Source organism: Chiloscyllium punctatum, chromosome 40 (genome assembly GCF_047496795.1).
Source record: "Chiloscyllium punctatum isolate Juve2018m chromosome 40, sChiPun1.3, whole genome shotgun sequence".
Classification (NCBI taxonomy): domain Eukaryota; kingdom Metazoa; phylum Chordata; class Chondrichthyes; order Orectolobiformes; family Hemiscylliidae; genus Chiloscyllium; species Chiloscyllium punctatum.
This window is the reverse complement of record NC_092778.1, coordinates 11,659,249-11,687,150: the sequence shown is the minus strand read 5'-3', so window position 1 is coordinate 11,687,150 and position 27,902 is coordinate 11,659,249. Positions and strand designations below refer to the sequence as shown.

The 27,902-nt window shown below is 39.8% G+C and overlaps 1 protein-coding gene across 3 annotated transcripts in view; it reads right to left on the bottom strand.

Annotated features, from left to right (window-relative positions):
* sdk1a (sidekick cell adhesion molecule 1a) overlaps positions 1-27,902 on the bottom strand; it is a 903,166-nt gene that overhangs the window by 161,570 nt on the left and 713,694 nt on the right. For all 3 annotated transcript variants that reach the window (XM_072559294.1, XM_072559292.1, XM_072559293.1), the window contains 3 exons: positions 10,610-10,801; positions 10,082-10,203; positions 741-850 (listed from right to left, as the gene is read on the bottom strand). In XM_072559294.1, coding sequence (XP_072415395.1) covers positions 741-850; positions 10,082-10,203; positions 10,610-10,801 — 424 coding nt within the window. The remainder of the gene's footprint in view (positions 1-740; positions 851-10,081; positions 10,204-10,609; positions 10,802-27,902) is intronic.

Genomic DNA, 27,902 nt, shown 5'->3' with positions numbered 1-27,902 from the left:
CAGGTAAATGTGGAAAGGATGTTCCTGATGACAAGGGAGTCCAGAACCAGGGTCACTGTCCAAGGATATGGGGTAAATCATTTAGGACTGAGTTGAGGATGAATTTCTTCGCCCAGAGAGTAGCAAGGCTGTGGAATTCACTATAATACAGAGCAGTCAAGGCCAAAACATTTTATGATTTTAAGAAGGAGTTGGTGCTAAAGGGATGAAAGGATATGGAGACTATTGAGTTGTATGATTAGCCATGATCATAATAAATGGCAGAGAGGCTCATAGGGTCAAATGGCCTACTCTTGCTCCAATTTGCTATGTTTCTATGTTTTGTCCGACCAAACATGTATCCCAAACTTTGATTAGCATCCTTCATTGTACTTGTGTGAATATTTTCGCTGCTCTTATCTTCCACCTTAGGGCCTGAGTCAAACAGTCAACCATGTCAGAATACATGAGTACCATCAGTACCACAGCTGTTTGCAGCTGTTTTGAAATTGCACATTTACTCCACATACATACATTATCGTTCATCAACTTTTTCATGACATCAAGCCAGGAATGGGTTGGAAACAAAGTGCCACAGGTGAAATAGTGGAGTGCTAAAACTGGTGAGTCATACCTCCTTAATTTAAATTTCAACAGGAGCTTTATATAAAGGTACATTAAAATATCATGGTTGCAATTTACATTATAGTTAAAAATATAAGTTTACACTTATATTTTCACACCAATATCCTTTGACTTACCTGTAGGATGTATATGGCATCAAATTTGGGATTTCTAACATCTGGGCATCTGGTTCATTTTCTACTTCGTACAGTACAACCCACTCTTCTTCATCTCCAATCATTCCAATCTGAGGATAAAATGATATAATACTGATATAGGAAATTAGTTATAAAGAGTGAAACGTTGTTTGACTTCGAATATTGTTAGAACCTCATATTTTAACATTCACACAGTACACAGGCAACGGGTAAAACTATATTTTTTAATTGAAAGTTAAAACTAAAAAAAAAATTCTGGTTCTACAGTTTTTGGTATGTCAAACTTAACTTTAGATTTAAACAATTTGCAGCTTATTTAACAATTACACTCAACTGTAGAGAAGTCAAAATCCAGACATTGGAGTTATGTTGCGGCGCCAATTTTATTTTGTAGGGAGAACTAAAAATTCAAATAAATATATTTTTTTCAGGTTAATTTGCAATTTGAGTAATAATAATTTAATTTCCTCCTATATAGTGCTAATATCTAAAGAATTAAACATTGGTCTTCTCCATGCTTGCTGCCAAGTAGCTTTTTCAATTTAGCTGAGAAAAGGTACATTAATTTTGGATGAGTCAGGTATTTTCTTCTCAAGTGAAGAGAGCTTCTTGACACCAAGGTCAGAACTCGCTGCTGGTGATAGCAGTATTATCAGTTAATGTCTATCAAGTCGCTGCAAAGCTGCATTGTCGGCATGTTTGTGATCTTTCCATAATCTTCAAAGATCAGCACTAAGAATTTCCTGTTTTTCATCAAATGGAATCTAGCACTATATTTGTACATAGTGGCTTCTCCAAACACAACACGTTAGACAGAGGTGCCAATGAAGCAAGGAATGTCCTCCAATGTTTTACAAAAGCAGCTCTCAGTATTTCAAATCTTCCCTTTTTCTGTCAGAGTTAGGGAGCAAAAAGTGACCCCATTCCGCTTGCTGTAGTCTCACCATGTGGCAGACCCAGAAAGAGATCTCACATAGGAGATAAAGAGACAACAGAAGGAAAACAGGCTAGAAAAGAAAACACCAAGGATGCATTGGCTTTTGAAAATTTTAATTCACTTGGATAGCTAAAAAATGTCTTCCCTACTTTCAGATGTAAGCGTTGTGCTTCACGAACTGCTTGCACAAATTCAACTGGAAGTGTCCAGTACGCCCATTTGGATGCCCCGATTTCATTTGCTAGACAGTAACATTGGAGTGAGCAGTACTAGGATTGAGCAATAAATGTTAATCCAATCAGCAGCGCTCACATCCCCTGAATGAATAGAAAGTACTTCTACACTGGTGATTGTTTTGTGTCACTGGCTGTCTCTAGACTCAGAAAAGAGCCAAATAGAATTGGTTTTGAGAACACCTGATCCAGCCAGAAACATGTTTCCTTCTTGCAAAGGAAATCAGCACTAAATAATACTGCTAAACTTTAAATAATGGAAAATGGGACATTAAGTCAGAAACAGGATTCCAGCATGATGGATGCACCGTTGCATGAAGGCAGAGTTGAAAAGGTGGAGAGAGACTTCATAAGGGAATGAGAAGTGGGAGCAAGGGAGCTTAACTTTGGGAGCCTGGACTTCGGGTCTAGACAGCTCCACAGCAAGTCTAATAACCTCACACGGTCGGTCAGTTCAGTGAATGCATCTTCACCTTATGGATTTGAATTTATTGCAGAATTCAATTTTCTTGCACTGAGTCTTTTCATGAAAAATCCATTGCATTAAATGCCAATTAGGCATTCAACTGGACAGCAGTAGACTTTGTTGTTCATTGCTTGGAAGTGCCACCAGAGAGGCGGGGCTGCAGTTGGTCATCCACCCATCCGAGGCCCAAGGTTGTTGTGGGACGCAGGCCACAGGTGGAGAGTGATGCAGGGAGGAGTTGCATGGGGATGGTCCAGGGGTCAGCAGCAAGGGCAAGGGTTTGGGATTCAGTGGCACACTCTGCCTGATGCTGGACCCCTCAATCAGTATTGTGTGAGGACTACTTCATGCAGTAGGGAGGTGGCTTTCTGATTGCTGGTTGCATAAGAATTCTGAATGTATAGATAGAGAATATTGGGGGTTTTACTGTGTCAAGAAATTCACCCCTATACATCTAACAATGTTGCCAGTCTCATTGTTAGGTCATGTGCAGGTCAGGTGAATTGCCCATGCTAAATTGCCCGTAGGGTTAGGTAAGGGGTAGATGTAGGGGTATGGGTGGGTTGCGCTTCGGCGGGGCAGTGTGGACTTGTTGGGCCGAAGGGCCTGTTTCCACACTGTAAGTAATCTAAATCTAAATATCCAAAGATCATGAGACACAGTAAGGGTCTGATGTGTTTTGTTCCTTTTCTCAATTTCATCTCACCCTGATCGCACTATCTGGTGTAATAAGCAAGCCACCAATGTGCAATCATGGAATTCTTGCTGCCCAATCAATCACTTCCTTCCATCACTAATCTTTCCCTTCTTATTTTATGATTTCAGAAATTTGCAAACTGCTGCCTTCCAAGCCACAGCAACCCAAGGGAAGAGAGGGTGGAATAAAAACACAGCACTAACACTACACTTGGAGGGGGCACCATGTCAGATATTGCCACTTTACATGTTTGTCTGGAATACTGGAATGGGATCAAAACATGGTGAGTCATCCAGGTATGCATGTGATGCAGGCAAATTAGGGAGAAAGAAAGGTTCATTTGCCAGTTCACTGGAACGTGAGATCATAGAAGAGTTCTACTGAGGAGGATCTCAATGGGGCAACAGAAAGAGAGTTGTGATGGACATACGCAAGATGATTCTGGATGAATTAACTGGCATCCAACTTGACTGAAAGCATCAAAAGAGCTTCCTGTCTGTATTGTCTCCAATTTGCCTTTTGTGCTGCAGGCACAGACACTACAACTGTGGTCCTGATGCCTCTTGTAGTCTGAGAGGTAAAGGTCACCTACCCCACTGAATAGATGCAGTGACAATCACTGGCAAATTTACGGATTCAACCAAATACTTCCAAAAACATTCCAGAGTACTTCCAAAAGCACTGCAATGGCAGATGTTCTAAGAAATGACCTTGCTTGCAACTGGATGTTTGCCTTTTTAAAGGCTGGCACAGGACCCAACTTGCAACCCAACACTTGCTGTTTTGGCAGTGTGATTGACAAATCTGTGTGGTCTATTGATCTCACAACAGCTGGCTTGGTTCTGTGAGAACACGGTAACATCTATTCACAACCTTCAGACACACAGTGGGGATGCTGTTGTGGGTGTCCTTTGTAAAAGTAAATGCTGGAGATTCAACAATAGAGATGAACTGCTCACTCACATTCTTGCAATCGATGCTGTCTGATCTTGTATGCGATTCCAGCATTTTCTGCAATTTTTTTCAAAATTCTTCTTTTCATTCTTAGATACTTCTTGTTAGATAATATACTCTGAATATAAACTCCAGTCCATAATCAACTTTCTGAGTTGGATTACTAATGTGCCCCTGTTCCCTCAATTCTTTCATTAGAAGTTGATCTGTAATAAGTATTGTGTAATCTTTGATAGTCTGTACTGGAATCATTTCACCTAACTATCTCTCTGGACCCATCTTCAAAAATCCGTCTCTTGCTTTTAGTCCCTCATAAGCTCCTTTAAGTTCTGTTCCTTTTCTATTTATACACTTCTGCCAGCAAATCTCAAAGAAAAAACTGCAATTTAGTTCTGTCATTCAGCTTGATCACTTCCTGGAGAGTGTGTTATGGTATGCAATTAAGTACCATATTTACCTATGTAACAACATTGGCAACATTTCAAAAGTAATTTGTTGGTTGTGAAGTGTTTTTCGGCATTACATGGGTATGATATTGTGTTAGAAAATGCAAGTTCTTGCACTCTTACAAACAGTATTTTGTGAACAGTACTACGTACATGTTAAGTTGTTATTGTTGCTGCAGTTCTTACCAAATAATATGATTGCAGCATAAACTGCTTATTAGCAACCATCAGAATGTATAATTACCCTTTTCTCTATTTGTTTAATGAAATCACGTCTTGAGCAAATGCAGTTTTGAAAAAATTGACACTAAACCAATTAGTTTCTGGCTTGCAATAAACTGCAAACCCAGAAGCCATTTCAAAGCATTGCACAGTTGAGAAATCCGTTTCACTAGCAGATATGGGTTCTGGTTTCAAGTTAACTCAGAATCTATTGTTATAGTGTTCAAACATTTTAATCATAAATGTGAATCACAGCTTGACGTTTATCTTAATTTTTTATTCTTTTAAGTTAAAAAAAAAATACCTTGTTTCAGAGAATTGTCTGATACTTTCTCAGATTGATTGTAAATTTGTAGTGTGCCCTGAGATGTGTGGTGAGCGAGATTTATATAAAATATATTAATAACACGTATTTCAGAACTTGCCTCTTGAACTAGTGGCGTGTGCGTTTTGGACCATGTATATGAGCAGGCTTAATAATTAACTTGTCAGTATCTCTGCAATATGATTTTTAAAACCATTTTGACAAAGTAGGAACTCCTGGGGTAATAATGGGAATTTGTTTGTACTGGGAGTATTTTAAGAGTTCAGACAGCAAATATTGAGAAACATTAGCTTGTTTTCTGTTCAGAAGGATCAGGAATTTTTAAAATTTTGCTTCGGGCAAATAGTCATAGCTTGGAAAGATTTTGTTTGAATATTGAATGTAGCCTTGAATGCAATGAAACTTCAAGTGCTCATCTAAATATTCTTTAAAGGCTGTGGTTACCTGCCTCAACTCCACTCCTAGGCAGAACATTCCAGACCCTTACCAACCCCTGGGTGAAACACTTTAACTCAAATCCCTTCCAAACGTCCTGCCTTTTACTTTTAAAAGCGTGCACCCTTGTTCTTCATCCTTCGACTAAGGGAAGCAGCTGCTTTTTATTGATGACCCTCATAATCTTACACACCTTAATCAGCACCCCAGTCAACCTTCTCCTTGACTGAAAACAACCTGAGCTTATCCAGCCTCTTCATAGCAAGAATACTCCATCCCAGGCAACATCCTGGTAAATCGTAATTGCATCCCCTCCAGTGCCATCACATCTTTACTATAACATGGTGACCAAAACTGTATGCATTACTCCAATTGTGGGCTAACCAAAGATTTGTACAGCTCCAGCATAGTCCAGCCACCTTCAGGGATCTGTGGATAAGAACCTTCTGTTCCTCTGAGCTGCCTAGTGTTCTTCCATTCATTGAATATTAAGCTCAGTTGTGTTTATTAATCAGGAGAAATATACTGGACTGAACTAGCATTATAAATACAGTGGTTATACGAGCAGATTAGAAGCTAGGAATATTGTGGCAAGTAATTTATCTCCTGACTCCTCAAAGCTTGTTCACCATCTACAAAGCACAATGCTAATATTTGCCTAGATGAGTGCAGCTCCAACAATACTCAAGAAAGTTGAAGCCACCGAGCATAAAGCAGTCCTGTTAATTGGCACCATGTCCACAAATATCTATTCCTTCCACTATCAATCAGTCAGTAGCAGTGGAGCATACCATTTATAAGATGCATTGCAGAAATTCATCGAAGATTCATTAACAGCATCTTCTAAGCACACAGTCACCACGATCTAGATGGACAAGGATTACATATATATAGGAATACCACTACCTGCAAATTCCCCTCTAAGGCACTCATCATGCTGACTTCAAAATATATCTCCGTTCCTTCACTGTCTTGGAATCAGAATCCTAGAATTTCCTAACAAAATCACAAATTACTGGAAAAGCTCAACAGGTCTGGCAGCATTTGTGGACGGAAAGCAGAATTAAAGTTTCAGGTCCAGTGACCCTTCTTCAGAAAGGAAGACCCTTCCTTGAGACCTCTCTTCTTCTCCAGAACCCCTCCCCCCCGTTCTTTTTGGAACTCCCTACCTACTGACATTGTCGATGTATCTGCAGCACAAGGACTGCAGGTCATCACGACCTCCTCAAGAGCCACTAGGGATAGGCAATAAATGGTGGCCCAGTCTGCAATGCCCATGTCCCACAAGTGAATTTAAAACAAAGTCAAGGAAGAGGCTATTGAATTCTCAACTGCTTCTTTCAATTCCCAGACTTAATTTAAACCTATAGATACAATAGAGAAGCAAATTCTCTCCAGTATTTAAGTACTGAATAGTGATACTGTCAGAAAGATGGGATTGTATCTTAATTGTGTGTTTCATGGAAAGATAGAAATTAGGAGTAGGAGTAGGCCATTCAGCCCTTCAAGTCTACTCCTCTATTCAATATGAACCTGGCTGATCATCCAATTCAGCATCATGCTCCCCATAGCCTTTGATCCCTTTAACTCTAAGAATTACATCAAACTTCTTCAATGATTTGGTCTCACCCACTTTCTTTACCTCAGAATGTCACAGAATGAACAAATTTCTCATCTCAATTCTAAATGGCCTACCTAGTATCCTTAGACTGTAACTCCTAATTCTGGACACTCTAGTCATCAGAAACATGATCTCTGCAGGTTACCTACCTATTCCTACAGAAGGTTTGTAAGTTTCAATGAGATTCTCCTTCATTCCTCTAAGGTCCAGATGACTGATCTCTTTTCATACATTAGTTCTGCTCTCCGTAGAATTAGACTGATAAACCTTTGTTTCTCAGACTTCTATAGCCAGAACATCCTTCCTCAGATAAAGGAATCAAATCAACACCAAAGTCCTGTACAATTGCAGCAAGACATCCCTGCTTCTGTACACTAATCCTTTCACTATGAAGGTCAAACTGCCTGCTGCACCTCTTGCTTACTTTCAACAACTGGTGTACAAGTATACCCAAGTTTTGTTGCATCTCCATCTTTCCATTTTTTTGGCCATTCAGATAATAACCAGTCTTCCTTTTTTTGCCACCAAAGCAGATAACTTCACATTTAGCCACATTATACTTCATTTGCTACACATTTGTCCATTCGCTCAGCTTGCCCAAATCACACTGAAGCATCACCTCACAGCTCACCCTTCCACCCAGCTATCAAGTTTGCAAACTTGGAGTCATTACATATTAGTTCCCTCATCTAAATTACAAATATATATTGAGAACAGCTAGTGTTCAAGCACTGATCCTTGTAGCACCTCGCTAGTCACAGCCCACTGCTCAGAAAAAGACCATTTATTCCTCCTTTTTATTTCCTGTCTGCCAATCAGCACTGTATTCATTCAGTACACTGTTCCCTACACTTTAATTTTATATACTAATCTAATAAGTGGGACTGTGATAATATCATGGCTTTAAGAGATGCATTTTGCCTTTTTCTTCTGTAAAAAGAATTTGAGACAGGGATGAGGAGTGGTCTGTTCCAAGCCAATGGAATAAACTGCTCGTGAGGCCTTGGTTTTTTTTTAAAAGTTGGAACGATAGAAGCAGCATGAATAGGTGGAGTCAGGCTCACACAGAAGTAAGGTTTTAGTTTAGCTTACAGTATTTGTTGGGGTTTGGAAGCTGCAGCAAAATGCTTTAGTTTTCTCTCTCTGCCAGAATTTTTCTCTCGATGTTCCTTCCTCTTGGACTGGAGAACACTGTGTGTGAGACAATCTATTTTACTGAATTTACCTTTGCCAAGGATGTTTTAATGGGATGTTACTATACTGGAATAGTTGCTGTATACTAGTTAAATAATCTATGATTCTGTTAAGTGTTCCATTCAAGTTAAGTTATTCCAACCCTTCTTGTTTTTGTTTGTATTTTAACTATAGTGAATGAATAAAGTGTGTTTTGCTTAAAGCCAAATAGTGTTAAGTATCAAATTATATCTGGAACACAGGACTTAAAAATTTAGGGTCTAAGCTATTTCCTTGATATATTTTAATGGGGTTTGATTTGGTCTATAACAAGCAAACCACATCCACTGGCTCCCCCTTGTTAACTCTACTAGTTACATCCACTCAAAATTCTAATAAGCTTGTCGAGCACAATTTCCCTTTTGCAAATCTTTGCTGACCTTGTCTGATTCTGATTCCATGTGTATCACTACTGCATGTTTTCTAATGGACTTTACCAACGTCAACCTAACCAGTGTATAATTCCCTGTGTTTTTCTCCATCTCCATTGCTAAACAGTGGAGGTTATAAGCAACTCTGCAATCCAACGTAACTGTTCTAGGATCTATACAATCTTGGAAGATAACCATCAATGCATCCACTATTTGTAGGGCCACTTTCTTAAATACTTTGGGTTGTAAATTATTGGCCCTGGGGATTTACTGGCCTTCAATTTCACCAATTTCCCCAGCACCATTTCCGTAGTAATACTGACTTCCTTCAGTTCCTCCCTCTCGCTGGATCCCACCAATTGTTTCCCACCAATTTTAGAGCAAAATTTGTGCCCTCCTTTGTGAAGACAGAACAAAATATGCATTTAATTGGTTTGCCATCTCTTTATTACCCAATATAAATTCCCATGTTTCTGACTGTAAGGAATCTACATTTGTCTTCACTATTTTTTAAAACATATTTTGAGAAACATTTGCAATCAGTTTGTATATCCCCCACAAGCTTACTCTCATATCCTATATTCCCCCCTTTTAGTCAATCCCTTTTCTTCCTTTGTCAAAATGTAAACTGTTCCCAAACTTCAAGTCTGCTGCTTTTTTGGGCTGATTTGTATGCCCCTTTCTTGGATCTAATATTATCCCTAATTCCCCTTGGTAGCCATGGTTGAGTCATTTTCCTATTCTATTTTCAAATGACATTATATGTAAATAGCTTGATTTACACTATTTTATGTCACATAATGAACTTGTTTTATTGTCAAACCAGATATGCAACATATACTTATGTTTTAGTGCAAGATCACCCCATTAAATAAAAAAAACTATCACGCTAGCTTTCAGTCTGGGATCTGACTTGTCCTGTAATAACATCAGCTGGGAATTGTAAAAGCCCAAAGTAAACCATGGAATACAAATCACCTTTATACATTTTCTTCCACATTTTAAGCAGATTGAGATTTTTCATTGACAGGTTCATTGAAAAACAACTATATGCTCTATGAAAACTTGATCATTTATTCTATAATAGAAATATAAGAATTTATTTTTCCAAATTATAATTAAAAGATACAGTTCAAAGCAAAATGATTCTTCTTTGCTAGCTGGTAGATGTACCAGGTCATTGAGATAGCTTAAGTCATGGCAGGAAAACTTAAGAATTGATTCAAGCAAAATGCGAAAAGGTTTAATTAAGGACTAGCTCATACTTAGGTTTCTACTCACTGTCTATTGATTTGGCCAGTAGAAATGTACTGGCTTTTGGGCTACGGTTAAACATACAGGTGGTTTGGATAGCACCACATCTAAAAATATGTCACAGACCTGCCCTTCCACAATCCATTTTGAGATGGATGTTTTCCCATCATACCCTGGCCGGAACTGCAGCATGGCTGATTGAGGACTGATATTTGAGATCACAAGATTAGATGGAGCACCTGGAAGTTCTGCAAAACAGAGAAGTTTAATACATAATTTATGCACTTGATTTCCCTTTTACCCCAAGCAATGACATGAAGATAAGTAGAATATTAGTGAAATAAATTGATCAAGAATTTTTGTGATTTCTTCAGTGTATAGCCCAATAAGATTCATTTATAAACAAGATTAAAATGAATTAAGAAGGGTAATTAATTAATCTGTTCAAATTATTATGCCAATTCCCGATGAAGGGTTTTTGCCCAAAACGTTGATTTTCCTGCTCCTTGGATGCTGCCTGACCTGCTGTGCTTTTCCAGCAAGCTGTGCTTTTCCAGCACCACACACTTAACTCTAATCTCCAGCATCTGCAGCACTCACTTTTGCTTTGTTATGTCAATTACCCAACTGTATTCCAACAAAAGGATGTCTTACCTGGTGGGACTCCAGAAGAGATGGTAGATAAAGTTAGTACTCCAATGCCCACTGATGTCATGGCTGCCACTTCAATAGTGTAGGTGGTAAGGGAACTCAGTCCTGTTATTTTGTACTCTTGCGTTGTATTTGACAATTTGCGGCTCATACGACTTTCATTTTCGTTATATATTTCCCAGGAAATCTGGTAACCTATGCGGCACAGGACAACAGAAAGATGTTCAACTTTGATTGATCTTTATCTGAATTTTACAAGTATCCTGGTGTCAATTTAGGATACATACTTCTTTGGTGAACACTACTTTATTTTTGTCAGTGACATATATTTAAGATGTCATACATTAAGTTCTTCCTACAGAGAAATAGATCCAAAAATAATGAAATGAACAAATTCCCTAGGCTACTTTGAATATAGTTCATGTACAGAAACCAAATTCAGAATATAAATTCTTAATATGCAATTTATAATCAAGTCAGCTTTAAACTTGAATAACTTTGGATGTACACATGATAGAATTAAACTGTAAAAGATATATGAAAGAATGACTATACAATTTTATATGATAGTTCAAATTTGTTGATTTCAACATAACTGCAATATTTTGTGATTTATTCATGATTCTGATTTTCCAACGGTTCCCCATTCTTTCACCACACTATTTTCTATCAGGTTTAGCATCATTAAAACAGCATTAACGATAACATTAATATATAAAATATTACAAATTATCTCTGGACGGTGTGCCAAAAGAAAGCAGAATTTGCAGATTGTGGAATCAGTCAGCATTTAGCATTGAATTGACTCCAGTAGTGCCATTTCAAAGCTCAACACTTCAGCTAGTATCGTCTCATAACCTAACTCAGCAGGAAGGACCCTCTATCAATGCTTTTTAAAAAAGATTGTCAACCATTTTCATGTTAGCTGCTGATTGATTTTGACAGCTTTTGCTGAGTTTGTAGAATGTTTGCTGATTGCATCACTAGCTAAAATTAAAGTCTACAAGGAGTGATGTGGCACTTGGTGACGATCTTGATTCTCACTTCAAGCGTTCTGTTCGGTTCATAAAACCCATAATTGGATGCAAGGTTTATCATCTTTGACCTGCTGAAGCCTGAAGGGATAGAATGAAAGAGTCAACAAGGGGTATAGGCTGCTTCAAGGAAAAGGTGGAGGGAGGTGGTGGAAAGAAAGATTCTCAGTAGGAGACCATATCTCCAGGATTCATTTCCCTAATACAGCATCAGTGAGCAAAAGTTTCATTAAGGATAAACTCACTGAAACTCACTACTGCTTACAACCAGAGTTGCAATACTGGAGAAGGGAAAGTACAGACAGTTCTGCTATTGACTATGAAAGTTGATGATAGCTTTCATATTCTTTGCATTTCTCCACCCAAGTCAAAGCAAGCAACATCTCCAATATTTCATAATCTACTGTTATATCAGGGAGTTTATTGGTGTTCTTTATGAAAAGATAGAGGAATATACTGTATTGTCTCTTGCCAGAGAGAAACAAGTGAAATGAACATTTGGCTTTGCAGATTAGCAGGCTTCCCATATGCCCATTACTTTCTTGGAACAACATGTAAATTCAGAGCTGCACCACAAATATAAAAGATTCTACTCCTTCAATGCAATCTACAAATCTACTGAAAACAAAATCATGAAGCTCATGGACTGGGACTGTGGTAGCAGTCATGAAGCATTTGTTCTGTGTAATTTCATTGCACCATTAGAATATGAGTCATCTGGGGAAACCAAAGAGTAGCTACTTGGTAACAAGAACTATCCATTGACCACTTGCCTGATGACTTCACGAGCAGTTAGAAGATAATTAGAGGAATAATACAACATGAAATGTGATTGAGCAGACCACTGAAGTGTTTAAGCAACTCTTCTGTCTGGATCAACCTGCAAAAGCCTCAGTGTATCACATTATTTGTAGTGGTCTTGCTGCATCACATGCAACTTTTCCACAAGTAGACCAGAAGGTGGGTGACATGGCAGGAGGAAAACACCCTCAAAAAAACCCTTTTTGTGCATTGTTTGTGATTAGCTGATTAAATTATGGTTCCAATAAATGCAGCCCTATTAACCATTCAGTTATAGTTCCACACTTTAAGATCCCTCATTTACTGACCATCACAGAGTTGTCTTTGCACAGTGTTGAAGTAAAAGCCATAATAAATCAAACATTCTAAACCAACTTTTAAGAATCAAACTATCCAATAATCCATTGAAACGTGAATCAATTGCTCTAATGCCTGACATCTGTGTACTTTCTCCAAGTGCTGTAACACAATTCTACCCCATTTGCTGGAGCATGACTGACAGATGGCCTTACAGGATGTTCTTTGCGCTACAAGGTCTAGGCTTTAGACATCATCTCAGACTTATTGGCTGATAGATAACAGCAAGTGCACTGATGGAGTGGTGCCCTGATGGAAAAAACTAGAAGAGGGCAGCAGATTTGTATTCCATCTCATCATTGCTACTTCCAAAGGCAGTGTTTCAGCAATTCCAATAACCTATTGGGAGAACAGATTGTTGGAGTACTGTGAGATGTTGCAAAGCCCTTTGAACACTGGTGTCCACTGGCATCAGTTTGTGTGTTCATGGCAATAAGCGGAGACAAATTTAGAAATGATGGACTCTGGGCAGGATTACATGCAAAATTGGTGATGGAATCCTCCACAGTCTTTAACAGTGACAGCAGGTTTTCTGTCAAGCCCACCATTGTGTCAATGATTTCTGTGTGGGTACCCATCAGCTTTTCTGTAGACAAAGTCCTGAAAATACTCATCTGGGTGTGGCAACATCTGTGAAAAGAGAATCAATGGGTGTATATCTCATTCCCTGAAGTGGTAAGAGTAATGGCAAGCATGATTGATCAGGCGGGAGTCCAAAAACCAGATACTCACTGTTGAGACACTTTTGTGATTAATTCCTCCACTGTTAGATGAAGATGAATTCTGCGCCATCAGGTGGCGTGAAACCTATATACATGTATTTGCATCTCATTAACTTCACAAAAGGAATCAACTTCCTCTTCCCAATTAATTTCTGCTCAATTGAAAACTCAGAATCAATTCAGAAATCTGACTACATAAAGCCTGCAGCTTTTATCTTTGTTTTTCAACCTCCAGTCCAGTACATAGCTTTGGCTACTTCTACCAAAAAACAACTTTGGTCCTTCTGTCTTCACTCTTGTTATAATCTCTACAACTGCAGTCCGCACATATATGGGGACTAATGCAGAACATGTCCATTGCTCCATGCAACCACAGGATGGCAATACACCAGCTTCAACTTCCCAGATGGTACTTTGGTGAACAGGGTACTATCACTTTCTCCATGATTGTAGTTTCATTAAGTTCTTCACATCTGAATTTATAGCTATTATTGAAACAGCTTTTGTAACCTCCATGAATACAGAAGCAAATTATTTGTTCATTATCTTCACCATTTTCTTATTATTTACTATTAACAGCACATTCTCTCTCTCTCTCTCTCCCTCTCTCTTTCTCGTTAAATAGCTGTAGAAACTCTTACTATCCATTTCTACATTCCTAGCTAGTTTCCTCTCATTCTTGAATTTCTTCCTCCTGATTAATTTGTTGGTCATTCTCCATTGTTCTTTATACGCTATCAATCATCTGATCTGCCAATCAACTTTGCACAGTTTTATGTATTTAGCCTCAAGTACATTGCTTTCCCCAACTTCTTTAGCTAACCACAGTTGGCATGTGCTCCTTTTAGAAGTTTTTTTTGTGGGCTGCACGGTGGAGACCCGGATTCAATTCCCACCTCAGGCAACTGTCTGTGTGGAGTTTGCACATTCTCCCCGTGAATGCATGGGTTTCCTCCGGGTGCTCCGGTTTCCTCCCACAGTCCAAAGATGTGCAGGTTAGGTGAATTGCCCATGCTAAACTGCCCGTAGTGATAGGTGAAGGGGTAAATGTAGGGGAATGGGTCTAGGTGGATTGTGCTTCAGTGGGTTGGCATGGACTTGTTGAGCTGAAGGGCCTGTTTCCACACTGTATGTAAGTAATCTAATGTACGAATATATTAATATATTTTTTGAGTATTCTGAAATATCCTCTTGCAACTGTCTCTCTACAGATCAATCCCGTAGCTTACTTCAGTTTACTTTTGGTATTTTAACTTTCATGCTCATATAGTTGCCCAACTTTACATTTAAAACACTAGTTTTAAAACCAGTTTTCCGCATTCAAACTGGATGCAAAGTTCAATTATATTGTAGTCGCTGTTATGCTTAATTCTGAAATCATTAATTAATCCTGTAATATTATCCTATACCAAGTCTGTTATGGCTTACTCGCTGGTTGGTTCCAAAATGTGCTGCTCTAAGGAACTGTCTCAGAAGCGTTCTATGAACTCCTTACCTTTAGTATTGTAAATCTGATTTTTATAGTTGAAATGTAACACTAAAATCACCGATGATTATTGCCCTTAATCACAAGTGCCTGATTTTGTGTACACTTTGTTTTGCATAGTTACTAATAGGAGCCCGTAGACCTTTCCACTTGTGACTTTTTTCCTTAATATTCTCGATCTCCACCCAAATTGATTCTACATCCTGATCTCCTGAACCAAAGGTCATCTCTAACTATTGCACAAATTTGATCCGTGATTAGCAGTTCCACCCTTCTACCTTTACCTAGCTTCCCATTTTTCTTGAATGTTATATACCACTCAATATTCAGGATATAATTTAACTTTGATGAAGGTCTTGTGCCCACAACGTTGATTCTCCTGCTCCTCGGATGCTGCCTGAGCTGCTGTGCTTTTCCAGCACTACACACTTGACAATATTCAGGTTATGTCAGCATAATGGCTATCAATTTATTTATTTTGTGTGAATACTCACAAATTCAAACACAGAGCCTTTTATTTTGTCTTTTTGTTATCTTTATAATGCCTGGTGTTGATTGTTGTGTATTTCTAGTTCACTTCTCTCTGCCCATTCCTGATCCTCATTTCCCATATTACAATGTTCCTCTCTTATCTTGTCTTTACTCTTTGACATGCTGCATCTTTCCACGTGTAAGCTCTTGTCCCCATGATTTACATTAAAACTCTCCCTACTTTACTAGTTATGCAGTTCACAAGAAAATTGGCTCCAGCCCAGTACAAGCGTAAAAGGTTTGTGAGAAGATTTGTAGCTCGGGTGCTCGTTGTTATGGTTCTGTTCACCGAGCTGGGAATTTATGTTGCAGACGTTTCGTCCCCTGTTTAGGTGACATCCTCAGTGTTTGGGAGCCTCCTGTGAAGCGCTTCTGTGATGTTTCCTCCGGCATTTATAGTGGTTTGAATCTGCCACTTCCGGTTGTCAGTTGCAGTGGTCGGTATATTGGGTCCAGGTTGACGTGCTTATTGATTGAATCTGTGGATGAGTGCCATGCCTCTAGGAATTCCCTGGCTGTTCTCTGTTTGGCTTGCCCTATAATGGTAGTGTTGTCCCAGTCGAATTCATGTTGCTTGTCATCTGAGTGTGTGGCTACTAAGGATAGCTGGTCATGTCGTTTCGTGGCTAGTTGGTGTTCATGGATGCGGATCGTTAGCTGTCTTCCTGTTTGTCCTATATAGTGTTTTGTGCAGTCCTTGCATGGGATTTTGTACACTACCTTGGTTTTGCTCATGCTGGGTATCGGGTCTTTCGTTCTGGTGAGTTGTTGTCTGAGAGTGGCTGTTGGTTTGTGTGCTGTTATGAGTCCTAGTGGTCGCAGTAGTGTAGCTGTCAGTTTGGAAATGCTCTTGGTGTATGGTAGTGTGGCTAGTCCTTTGGGTTGCGGAATGTCCTCGTTCCGTTGTCTTTCCCTTAGGCATCTGTTGATGAAATTGCGCGGGTATCCATTTTTGGCAAATACATTGTATAGGTGTTCTTCTTCCTCTTTTTGCAGTTCTGGTGTACAGCGCAGTGTTGTGGCCCTTTTGAATAGTGTCTTGATGCAACTTCTTTTGTGTGTGTTGGGGTGGTTGCTTTCGTAGTTCAGGACTTGTCTGTGTGTGTGGCTTTCCTGTATACCTTGAACACCTAAGGGCGAGAGACGCTAAGACAAGCCAGGAAATAGGAATCCTGTGCCAACTGCCTAAGCGCCACATACGAACAACCCCGGTTCCTGCATGAATGCCGAAAGAATCGAATCCTTCCACCATGTGTCAGATACAGACCACCAGTCAACAACCCACAAGCCAGGGACACAGCCAGACAGAACGGATTCAGGATGATCCAGCTAATGATTACAGATGCTCACAACAGACTTCACAAATACAGACAAGAAACTGTGCGCCAAAAATCGTTAATTTCAAAAACCACCAATCAGGAATGGACCCGGACTACAGAACAGGCCGTCACCATAGGATAGAACAGGACCACACACCGCAAAAAAACGGCACTAAAAGAAAAAATGACCAAACTAACACACAACAGAGAGGACATCACAACACACACCGGGGTTAGAAACCTCTCCCACAGACACCTCACAGACATGGAAAGAACAATACTGGCCAAGGGACTCAACCACAACCACAGGGACACCAAGACAGTAGACTTCCTAGCAGCACCAGAATGCACACTCAGGAACAATGGACTGACAGAAGAAATGCAACAAACAGTGAGACAAACTATCGTACCTCTGATCACAAGGTACCTCAACACCAAGGAGAGGGAAGCACTAAAATCACTAAGAAACGATAAGAACATAATCATACTACCAGCAGACAAAGGCAGAATGACGGTCATCCTGGACAAAGCAGAGTACATCCAAAAAGCGCAACAACTACTTGCAGATACCAACACCTATCAAAAGAGGGAGTTTGACCCCACCCCACAGCTCACCAATAGGATAAACAACACACTGAGGAACCTGCAAAAAAACGGACAGATAACCAGGTTTGACCTACAAAGAATGAAACCTGAAAGCAACAACACCCGCAGATTCTATGGACTACCCAAAGTGCACAAACCAGACATCCCACTCAGACCCATAGTATCACTACCAGGGACATCATCACACAAACTGGCTAAAGAACTACAGCAGAAACTGAAACACCGGATCAGCGGATCCAGACACTCTATACAATCAACACAGGAATTCTTGGACATCATCAGAAATATGCACATACACATGGTCTCATTCGATATAATGGCACTGTTCACCTCTATCGACAAAACCCTAGCCAGAGAAACAATAACCAACCTGCTGGACATACAGAACAGACAACAGGACGTTGAACCTATCAACAAAGACTGCATACTCAAACTACTGGACCTGTGCCTCACAACACACTTCACATTCAACAACCAAATATATGAACAAATCAATGGCACACCCATGGGCTCACCCATCTCTGGACTCACAGCATAAGCGGTAATGCAAAGATTAGAACAAACAGTCTTACCGCAAATTCAACCCAAACTCTGGGTCAGATATGTGGATGACACCTTTGTAATCATTAAAAACACAGAAATAGAGAACACACACCGGATCATCAACGCCACACTCACAGGAATCCGATTCACTAGAGAGGAAGAAAAGGACAACCAACTCCCATTCCTAGACGTGATGGTACAGAGAACACCGAATGGAGAATTCACCACAAAGGTATACAGGAAAGCCACACACACAGACCAAGTCCTGAACTACGAAAGCAACCACCCCAACACACACAAAAGAAGTTGCATCAAGACACTATTCAAAAGGGCCACAACACACTGCTGTACACCAGAACTGCAAAAAGAGGAAGAAGAACACCTATACAATGTATTTGCCAAAAACGGATACCCACGCAATTTCATCAACAGATGCCTAAGGGAAAAACAACGGAACGAGGACATGCCGCAACCCAAAGGACTAGCCACACTACCATACATCAAGAGCATTTCCGAACTGACAGCCAGACTACTGCGACCACTAGGACTCATAACAGCACACAAACCAACAGCCACTCTCAGACAACAACTCACCAGAATGAAAGACCCGATACCCAGCATGAGCAAAACCAAGGTAGTGTACAAATTCCCATGCAAGGACTGCACAAAACACTACATAGGACAAGCAGGAAGACAGCTAACGATCCGCATCCATGAACACCAACTAGCCACGAAACGACACGACCAGCTATACTTAGTAGCCACACATGCAGATGACAAGCAACATGAATTCGACTGGGACAACACTACTATTATAGGACAAGCCAAACAGAGAACAGCCAGGGAATTCCTAGAGGCATGGTACTCATCCACAGATTCAATCAATAAGCACATCGACCTGGACCCAATATACCGACCACTGCAACGGACAGCTGGAACTGACAACCGGAAGTGGCAGATTCAAACCACTATAAATGCCGGAGGAAACATCACAGAAGCGCTTCACAGGAGGCTCCAAAGCACTGAGAATATCACCTAGACAGGGGACAAAACGTCTGCAACACAAATTCCCAGCTCGGCGAACAGAACCACAACAAGAAGTGTAAATCCTCCCAATTATACACCCCCACCTTCCCCAATACTGGTGTCAGGAGCTCACAAATCAGAACCCACTTCACCCTTGCAGGTATCTGAGCCATGTACTTGTCTGTCTAATTTTATGTACCCTACATCAATATGCATGCAGTTCAGGTGACAACCCAGAGATTATAAACTATTGAGTTCCTGAAAGGGTTTAGAAATGATTTACAAAGATGTTGCCAGGGTGAGAAGGATTTGAGCTACAGGGAGAGGCTGAATAGGTTGGGGCTGTTTTTCCTGGAGCGCAGGAAGCGGAGAGGTGACCTTATGTATGTTTAATAACTCATGAGGGGTGTATTAGGGTAAATAGGCAAAGTCTTTTTTTGCTGGGATGGGGAGTCCAGACTAGAGGGCATAGGTTTAGGATGAGAGGGGAATGATTTAAAAGGGATTTAAGGGGCAACGTTTTCATGCAGTGGGTGATGCATGTATGGAATCAGCTGCCAGAGGAAGTGGTGGAGGCTGTTCCAATGACAACATTTAAAAGGATGGATATAGGAATAGAAAGGGTTTAGAGGGATATGGGCCGACGTTTCGGGCAAAAGCCCTTCATCAGGATGGGCTTCCTGATGAAGGGCTTTTGTCTGAAATGTTGATTCTCATGCTCCTTGGATGCTGTCTGACCTGCTGTACTATTCCAGCACCACTCTAATCTTGACTCTAACCTCCAGCATCTGCAATACCCACTTACACCTTAGAGAGATATAGGCCCAGTGCTGGGAAATGGGACTAGATTAATGTAGGATATCTGGTCAGCATGGACGAGTTGGACTGAAGGGTCTGTTTCTGTGCTATACATCTGTATGATTCTGAGTTTCTGCTTTTCAATTTAGTGCCAAACTCCTCATATTCTCTAAGCAGAACCTCATCCTTATTCCTACTTATGTTATTGATAGCCATATGGACCAAGATGACTGGATTTCTTTTCTCCCATTAAAAGTGCCTTTTCAGCCCTGAGCTGATGTCTTGAACCCTGGCACAAGGCTGGACTCTTGCTCTTTGCTTCAGAGAATGGGGTTAATACTCCTTGTTATATTGTCACCTATTACTCCTATTACATCTCTTGTTGCCCTTTCCATTTGAATGCCTTCCAACCACAGTGCCATAGCTAGTTTGCATGTCCGGTATGGCCTATTAATATAGTCCCAGAACCTTTGACCCTGGAACCGCCTGCCAATAGTGAGAACTTCTGATCATTTAGCATGTGATATGTCAAATAATATACACAGCTATCTCTCTTGCATAAATAATGAGCTGTAAAACACATTTGCTTGAGATAACATACCCTTGGACACTGACAGATATGATGCCATCTGAATGCTTGCTGTCATATTTTAGATTTTAATTGGAAAATTGAGGCCTGAGTTAATGTTTCAAGTCATATATGGACTTCTGAAATCCAGTTATGAAGAAAAGTCATACTTGATTTGAAATATTATCTATTTCTTGACCCACTGTTGCTGCTGGACCTGAGTGTTTCCAGCACTTCGTCTTTACTTTACATTTATCGTATCTACACCATTTTGTTTTAGTTTTAGCCTTTGTCAGGGACTACCTATTTTGCCTTTTTAGAAAGTAAGCTGAAATCGAAGTTGAGTCTGTCTTCAGCTCGAAAAGCAGATTAGTATTGTGAAATGGAAAAATCAAGTGAACATTTTTAGCTTGCAAAGTTGTTGTTTTTTGAAGCAATGAAGTTGCTATTTTGAGACCGAATAGTTCTAAATGCATGAGTTAAGGAATGTCTGCCTGAGGACTGTCCTCCGATTGGCTGAGCTACAATTTGTCACAAATTTTGTATTTGCAGGGCAGCAAGAGACATCCAGAACCTGAGCTGAAAATATTTTTTTCTTGCCCTCTCTCACATTCGAGTGAACAAACAAAAATAAACCAACGAAATAAAGAATTTAAACAAGAAAATACATAGGTCCATGTGGGTGGAGAATGTGCGCTTAGGAGCGAGAGAGAGGGTGTTGGTGAGGGGGAGAGGGTGTTGGTGAAGGAGAGAGAGAGGGAGGGGGTGCTGGCGAGAGAGAGGGGAACGTTGGTGAGAGAGAGAGAGAGAGACAATGTTGGTGAGGGAGAGGGCATTGGTGAAGGAAAGAGAGAGTATTGGTGAGGGAAAGAGGATGAGGGAGTGAGAACGCACAAGGGAAGTAGACTTGGGTAGCGAGAGTGTCAGTAGGAGGAATATTTTTGATGCAGGAATGGAGAATTGGCACAAATCCTATAAATGAAGATGACGTGAACACACATCCACCCTTCCTCAAGAAGTTTCTCGACAAACTAGGCTGGGATGGGATGAAATCCCATACTGTAAGACAACCTAGTTCCATCCCCTTGAGAGTTCTGCCATGCTAGCTTTCAACATCAGGAGCAAACCAAAGTTAGTGGTCATCACTATTTATTACGCAAAAAGGCAAAAAGATAGTTTTAGTAGTTAGCACTGCTGCTTGACACCTTTCAGGAGGTATTGATGTTAATTATTAATTTACGCAATTGATTTGTTGTTTTGATTAGATTCCCTACAGTGTGGAAACAGGCCCTTTGGCCCAACCAGTCCACAACGACCCTCCAAAGAATAACCTACCCAGACCCATCTCCCTCTGACTAACACACCTAACACTATGGGTAATTTAGCATGGCCAATTCACCTAGCCTGCACATCTTTGTGCTATGGGAGGAAACCAGAGCACCCAGAGGAAACCCACGCAGACACAGGGAGAATGTGCAAACTCCACACAGTCGCCCAAGGCTGGAATCGAACCTGGGACTCTGGTGTTGTGAGGCAGCAGTGCTAACCACTGAGCCACTGTGCCGCCCCATGAATGTTGAAGGAGAAGACGAAGATTAGCAACTGTCATGACTCCTTCATAATCCACCCATCCAGGTTGCTACAGCTGTTCAAACTGCCCAAATTCCAGGGATGGTTTCTAGCAGAGAAGGGATATTTCCAAGGAGATAGTTCCTCATCTCTCCACAAGAGCATAAGGCAGTGACAGGTCGAAGGACTATGGAGAATGGGAAGGAAAGTGGAGTTGAGGCCGAGATAAGATCAGCCGCGTTTGTACTGAATAGAAGAGCAGGCTCGAGGGGCTGAATTGCCTACATCTGCACCTAGTTCTTATATTGTGCCCAATGTCAGGAACAGAAAAACCTGTCACATACATAAAAAATAAATATTTCTTCAGAAAACTTTTGATGAACCTTTTTATATGCAAAATGTTTAAAAATACAAATTTATTTTATCGGCTGAATTGCCACCAGCTAGCATTAACTGAACTCATGTTGCTGAGTATGGTAATTTCTTAGAACACAAATCCCCTATTTGGCCCTTGGCCCAAACATCTGCTGTTTATGGCAACTGATAAACATCTGAGAAAATTAAGACAGAGGCATTTTTTTTGTTGTCTGCACAGTGCAGCTTGTGTGATATAACGAAATAGATCTGCACGCTGCTCCTACCAGCTTTGATCTTTTAACAGCCTGTGTTAAATAGCTTAGAGCTGGCAGGAGAAGGAGACACAACATGTGGAGGTGATGGTTTTGAAGTGTGATAACAGAATGTTTAGGTATGTTGCCCAACTAAAAACAGAGGGAGAATTAGCATGCAGTCAATTTTTATATGCCTCAAATTGAGTGTGCCAAATATCGATAACCCGTAATGTGCTGGTTCAAATTGCATGACAATTGGCATTTGTGGATCATCACGTACAAGTTAATCTTAGAATTCTCCAAAAATCAAAATATTACCTGAGAATAATGGTGGAGCTGGTTGAAATTTGGAAATGTGAAAAACAAAGTAAGACAAATTAAATTAATTGAATGCATTTTCCCAGGATGGCGGACAGTTCTACCCTACCAACTAAAATGCTAGTCAGAAACCAACCAAGATAAACGTACACCAAACAGCAATAAGATACTGTGGGTTGTGTTAACAAGGAGACAGTGGGACTTTCACCCTCTTTGGGCACTAGGTCCCATGCTTGGAAGCTGCCAGTCTATCAGATTGGGCAGCAGATGCACATAGTATGCTGTGACATGGTATGAATCCATGATTAAAGCATGTACTTTTAAGTGATGACATCAGTGTGACATCATGCTGTGAGATATTCTTGTATAAATTATCAACTCCATCTTGAATACTTACTACTGTACTTTGAAATCCATGAGGAACATTTGTCAAGCACATTCATACTAATCACTTATTTGGTCTGTAAATAAACCTTCACCTACTTCTTCGCAGTAAGAACCCAATCTGTGTTCATGTTATCAGAATTAACATTATGATTAAAGAGAACACATTGCACACCCTCTAAAATTAGAATCAGCTTCCTTCCTGCCTTTTCAAAAATTTTTCAAAAGAACTAGCTCTCCACTGTAGTCATTTTATGGTGAACACCATATTACTGGGAACAAACAAGCTGTTAATTAGCTCACTTGCCCCTTACTTATGGTGAGGCAATCGATGTTGTATCCACACATCCTTGGTATCAGAGAAATGACGAACTCAGGGGTTGATGAGCAGGTGAGATCGTGGGCCCTGCTTGAAAGGAATAGCTGTCCAGAAGATTGTTAAAGGGAGAACTACCACTTAAATTTCATCCTTGTACTCATCAGGATGCCTGCATGTTACTGTGGTGGTTAGCACTTGAACAAATGCCTTTTCTAACAGTGACCAGTTGATTGAGAGGAAACAAGTCATTATTGAGAACTTTCAAGTAGTATTTAGAAAGTTTTAATCACATCAGGTGACTTTGGGTCTTTTTTTTCCCCCAAGTCCTAATTAACATATTTTCTGGAAATTTGCTAAGAACTTCCAATAGTAAGTACTATGTTACTCATTTTATTGGACACCTTGTAGAACTCCCCAAGAGAAAGTCAGTGATTGGTCATGAGCATCTTTGCATTGGTTTCCAGTAACAATGGGAGAAAGTAAGGTCACACAGCTGCTGCAGTACAGAAACACTGAGGCCAATCACTGCCCTTGCCAGTTCTGCATCATCCCCTTACACCTCCAGTTCCTTGTTTTCCTCCAATGGGTTGTTTGATTAAAAGTCTCACACTCTTCAAGGCTCACACCTCCCTGGAGGAGCATGTTATAGAAAGTGTAGAAGACCACCACAATGAGGAAGACCATTGTGGGACTGTAATACAATCTTGTTCAGAAGCCCAATGGCCTCCTCATTAGTGAGCAAATGGCTTTAGTTGTATTGTCACTGTGTCACTGCCTTATACTGTTATTGAGAGATGGGGAGCTCTCTCATTAGCAATATCCCTTCGCCTCAAAACCATCAAGGGAGCAGGAATTTTTTTGTTGATTTCAAGTAACATAAAACTGACCCTGTGACCAGCAATGTGCCACAAGGATCAGTGCTGGGTCCACTGGTTTTCATCATTTATAGAAATGATTTGGATGTGAACAGAGGAAGTATGGCTAATAAGTTTGTAGATAACACCAAAATTGGAGGTGTAGTGGACAGTGAAGGAGGTTACTTCAGAGTACAACAAGATCTTGGTCAGATGGGCCATTGGGCCAAGGAATGGCAGATGCAGTTTAATTTAGATAAATGTGACATGCTGCATTTTGGAAAATCAAATCAGAGCAGCCTTATACATTTAACAGAAGGTTCTGGAGAGTGTTGCTAAACAAAGAGTCCTTGGAGTGCAGGTTCATAGCTCCTTGAAAGTAGATGGCATAGTGAAGAAGGCTTTTGGTATGCTTTCCGTTATTGGTCAATGTACTAAGTATAAGAGGTCATGTTGTAGCTGTACAGGACATTAGCTAGGTCACTTTTGGAATGCTGCATGCAATTCTGGTCTCCCTACTATAGGAAGGATGTTGTGAAACTTAAAAGGGTTCAGAAAAGATTTACAAGCAAAATGCCAGGGTTGGAGGATTTAAGCTATAGGGAGAGAATGAATAGGTTGGGGCTGTTTCCCTGGAGAGTCAGAGGCTGAGGGGTGACCTTGTAGAAGTTTATAAAATCATGAGGGGATGGATAAGGAGAACAGCCAATGTCTTTTCCCCAGTGTAGCAAAGTCCAAAACTAGACGGTTTAAGGTGAGAGGGGAAAGGTATAAAAGGGACCTAAGGGGCAACTTTTTCACGCAGAGGGTGGTGCACGTATGGAATGAGCTGCCAGATGAAGTGATGGAAGCTGATACAATTACAACATTTAAAAGGCATTTGGATGGGTACATGAATAGGAAAGGTTTAGAGGGATATGGGTCAAATGCTGGCAAATGGGACAGGATTAATTTAGGATGCCTGGTCGGCATGGACAAATTGGATTGAAGGGTCAGTTTCCATGCTCTATAGTTCTATGACATTATAATATCAATAGCAATATGGAAAAAATGTAGACTTTCTACATCTACTATCTGTTATGTGAAACTGTTGAAGATTTTTTTTTATTTACAAAGCAATTTTTTCTCTGATACTTGCTGTTCTCTGCTGTTTGCTCCAGAATTTCTGCCATTCAAATGTTCAGTGCCTTGAATTCCCACAAGGATTTTCCTGCTGCTTTGCCCAAACTTGTAAAATATCTTTTAAGATAATAGTCTCACTATTTTACTAAAAACTGGATTAGATTTATGATTTTTTTTAACATTCTACTCACTAATTACTCTCACTTACATAGAAACCATCACTAGATTCTTCAGATTTCATATGAACTTTTTAAGATCGATAAAACTGATGATTACATGTTAACTTTGTGTTGTTAAATCCAATTTGGTCAAAAATGACATTTGCTTTTAGTCTCATGTATCAGTTATGATCCCTGTGCATCTATGCAAATCAGCTGTACTCTCTTGATTTGGTTTTTGTAGCAATAATAATAGAATTAATGTGGTAGATCAATTTATTCTCTTGCTGTCTGAATGCACTTTTGTGTGAGCTGCCTGAACCAACACAATATATGTTCAGTCTTTCACTTTTGAGTGGGAACACTATAATCTAAATAAACTGATGTCCTTGGCAGGTATAGACAGCATAGAAAGCCCACTCATTGAGAGATTATTAGGGGCTAACCATTTAGATTATATTTTCACAATATGGTCCTGTACAAGATTACCATGACTAATCTTATGCTAACTACTCAAATAAAAAAAACACACTTGAAAAACGTAGTGTTTAATGATCTGTGTATAGTTTTACATTAAGTATTTACCTCCCTTCCTGAGTGCTCTTGTAAAAAGATAATATGTGTGAATAGCTATTAAATCACCAATTAAATAAAGATTAAATCTTATTTACCTCTAACATTGCACAGGTCATTGCTACCTTAATATAATGGCATCTAATCAGTTCATAGAATCATATTACGAAAGAGGCCCTTCAGCCCACTGAGTCTGCAATGTTAAAAACTACTTTGAATCTACACTAGCTCTACTTTCCAGCATTTGGCTCACAGGCTTGAATGTTATGACATTTTGAGTGCTAACCCAAATACATTTTTAAGGTTGTGAGGTTTCCTATCTCAACTACTCACCTAGACAATATGATCTCAATTGTATTTCTGATATTTTTCTAAATTACGAAAAGGTTTGTGACTTAGAGTCATAGAGATGCATGGCATGGAAACGGACTCTTTGGTTCAACTCATCCATGTCGACCAGGCATCCTATATTAATCTACTCCCATTTGCCAGCATTTAGCCCATAATCTCTCTTCCTATTCATGCACCCATCCAGATGCCTGTTGTAATTGTACTAGCCTCCACCATTTCCTTTGGTAGCTTGTTCCAAACATGCACCATCCTCTGCATGAAAAAGTTGCCCCTTAGATCCCTTTTATATCTCACCTTAAACCTATGTCCTCTAGTTTTGGAATTCCCGACCTTGAGAACAACACTTTGACTGTTCACCCTATCCATGCCCCTCATGAATTTATAACTTTCTGTAAGTAACATTACTCAATGTTACTGTCTTCCTCACACCGAGGTATTTTTATGACTGGATCTTGAAATGGGCAAATTGTATAAATTCCCACTCAACAACACCTATAAATGAATGACAGTTTGTAAAAATTATTACAAGTCAGGGAGATTTCAGTAAGGGCAAACTGTCAAAGCTGGCTGTCCCAAATGTTGTTCATCTTTGAATGAGACTAACAATACATCTAAGGATGGCAAGGATCTTAATGGTAATGAAGTGGCCATTCTGGAAGTAAAACAAAATGTCATTTGAGACTTGATTCAGCAGTTTAGTCTATCAGATAGAAGGCAGAATGGAAAAGGAAGCAATTGAAATTCATGCTTTTACTGTTAGAAAGCGAAATAATGAACTCATCAGTTTTTGTCATTCATTTAAGTAAAGCTCTATTGTATGTTATCACTGCCAAAAGAGACTGAACTTATTGTAACTGCACTTAGCAACATGAAGTGTCTCAAGATCACTTGGTACTTGAATCTGTAGCCTATGGATTATAAAGTGATTGCATTTGCTAATACATTAATCCAAGTCATAAATGAATGTACACTGATATTCATGCAATTCTTAATGGTTGCAAAAACAGATCAAAACCAGGAAATGAAAATCCCTTTCCTTTAAATAAAATGTCAGAAAAGTAAAGGAATAACAGCACACTGTTAAACAATTAAATCAAGAGAACTGGATTAACCATACTCTGAATGATAAAACTATGATTGATAACTGTTCTAAACACATACATGCACAATATGCAAATAAAAAGCACTGATAGGGACATTGGTTAGAGATTTGAGCATAATTCCATCAACTGGAAAATCTACGGAA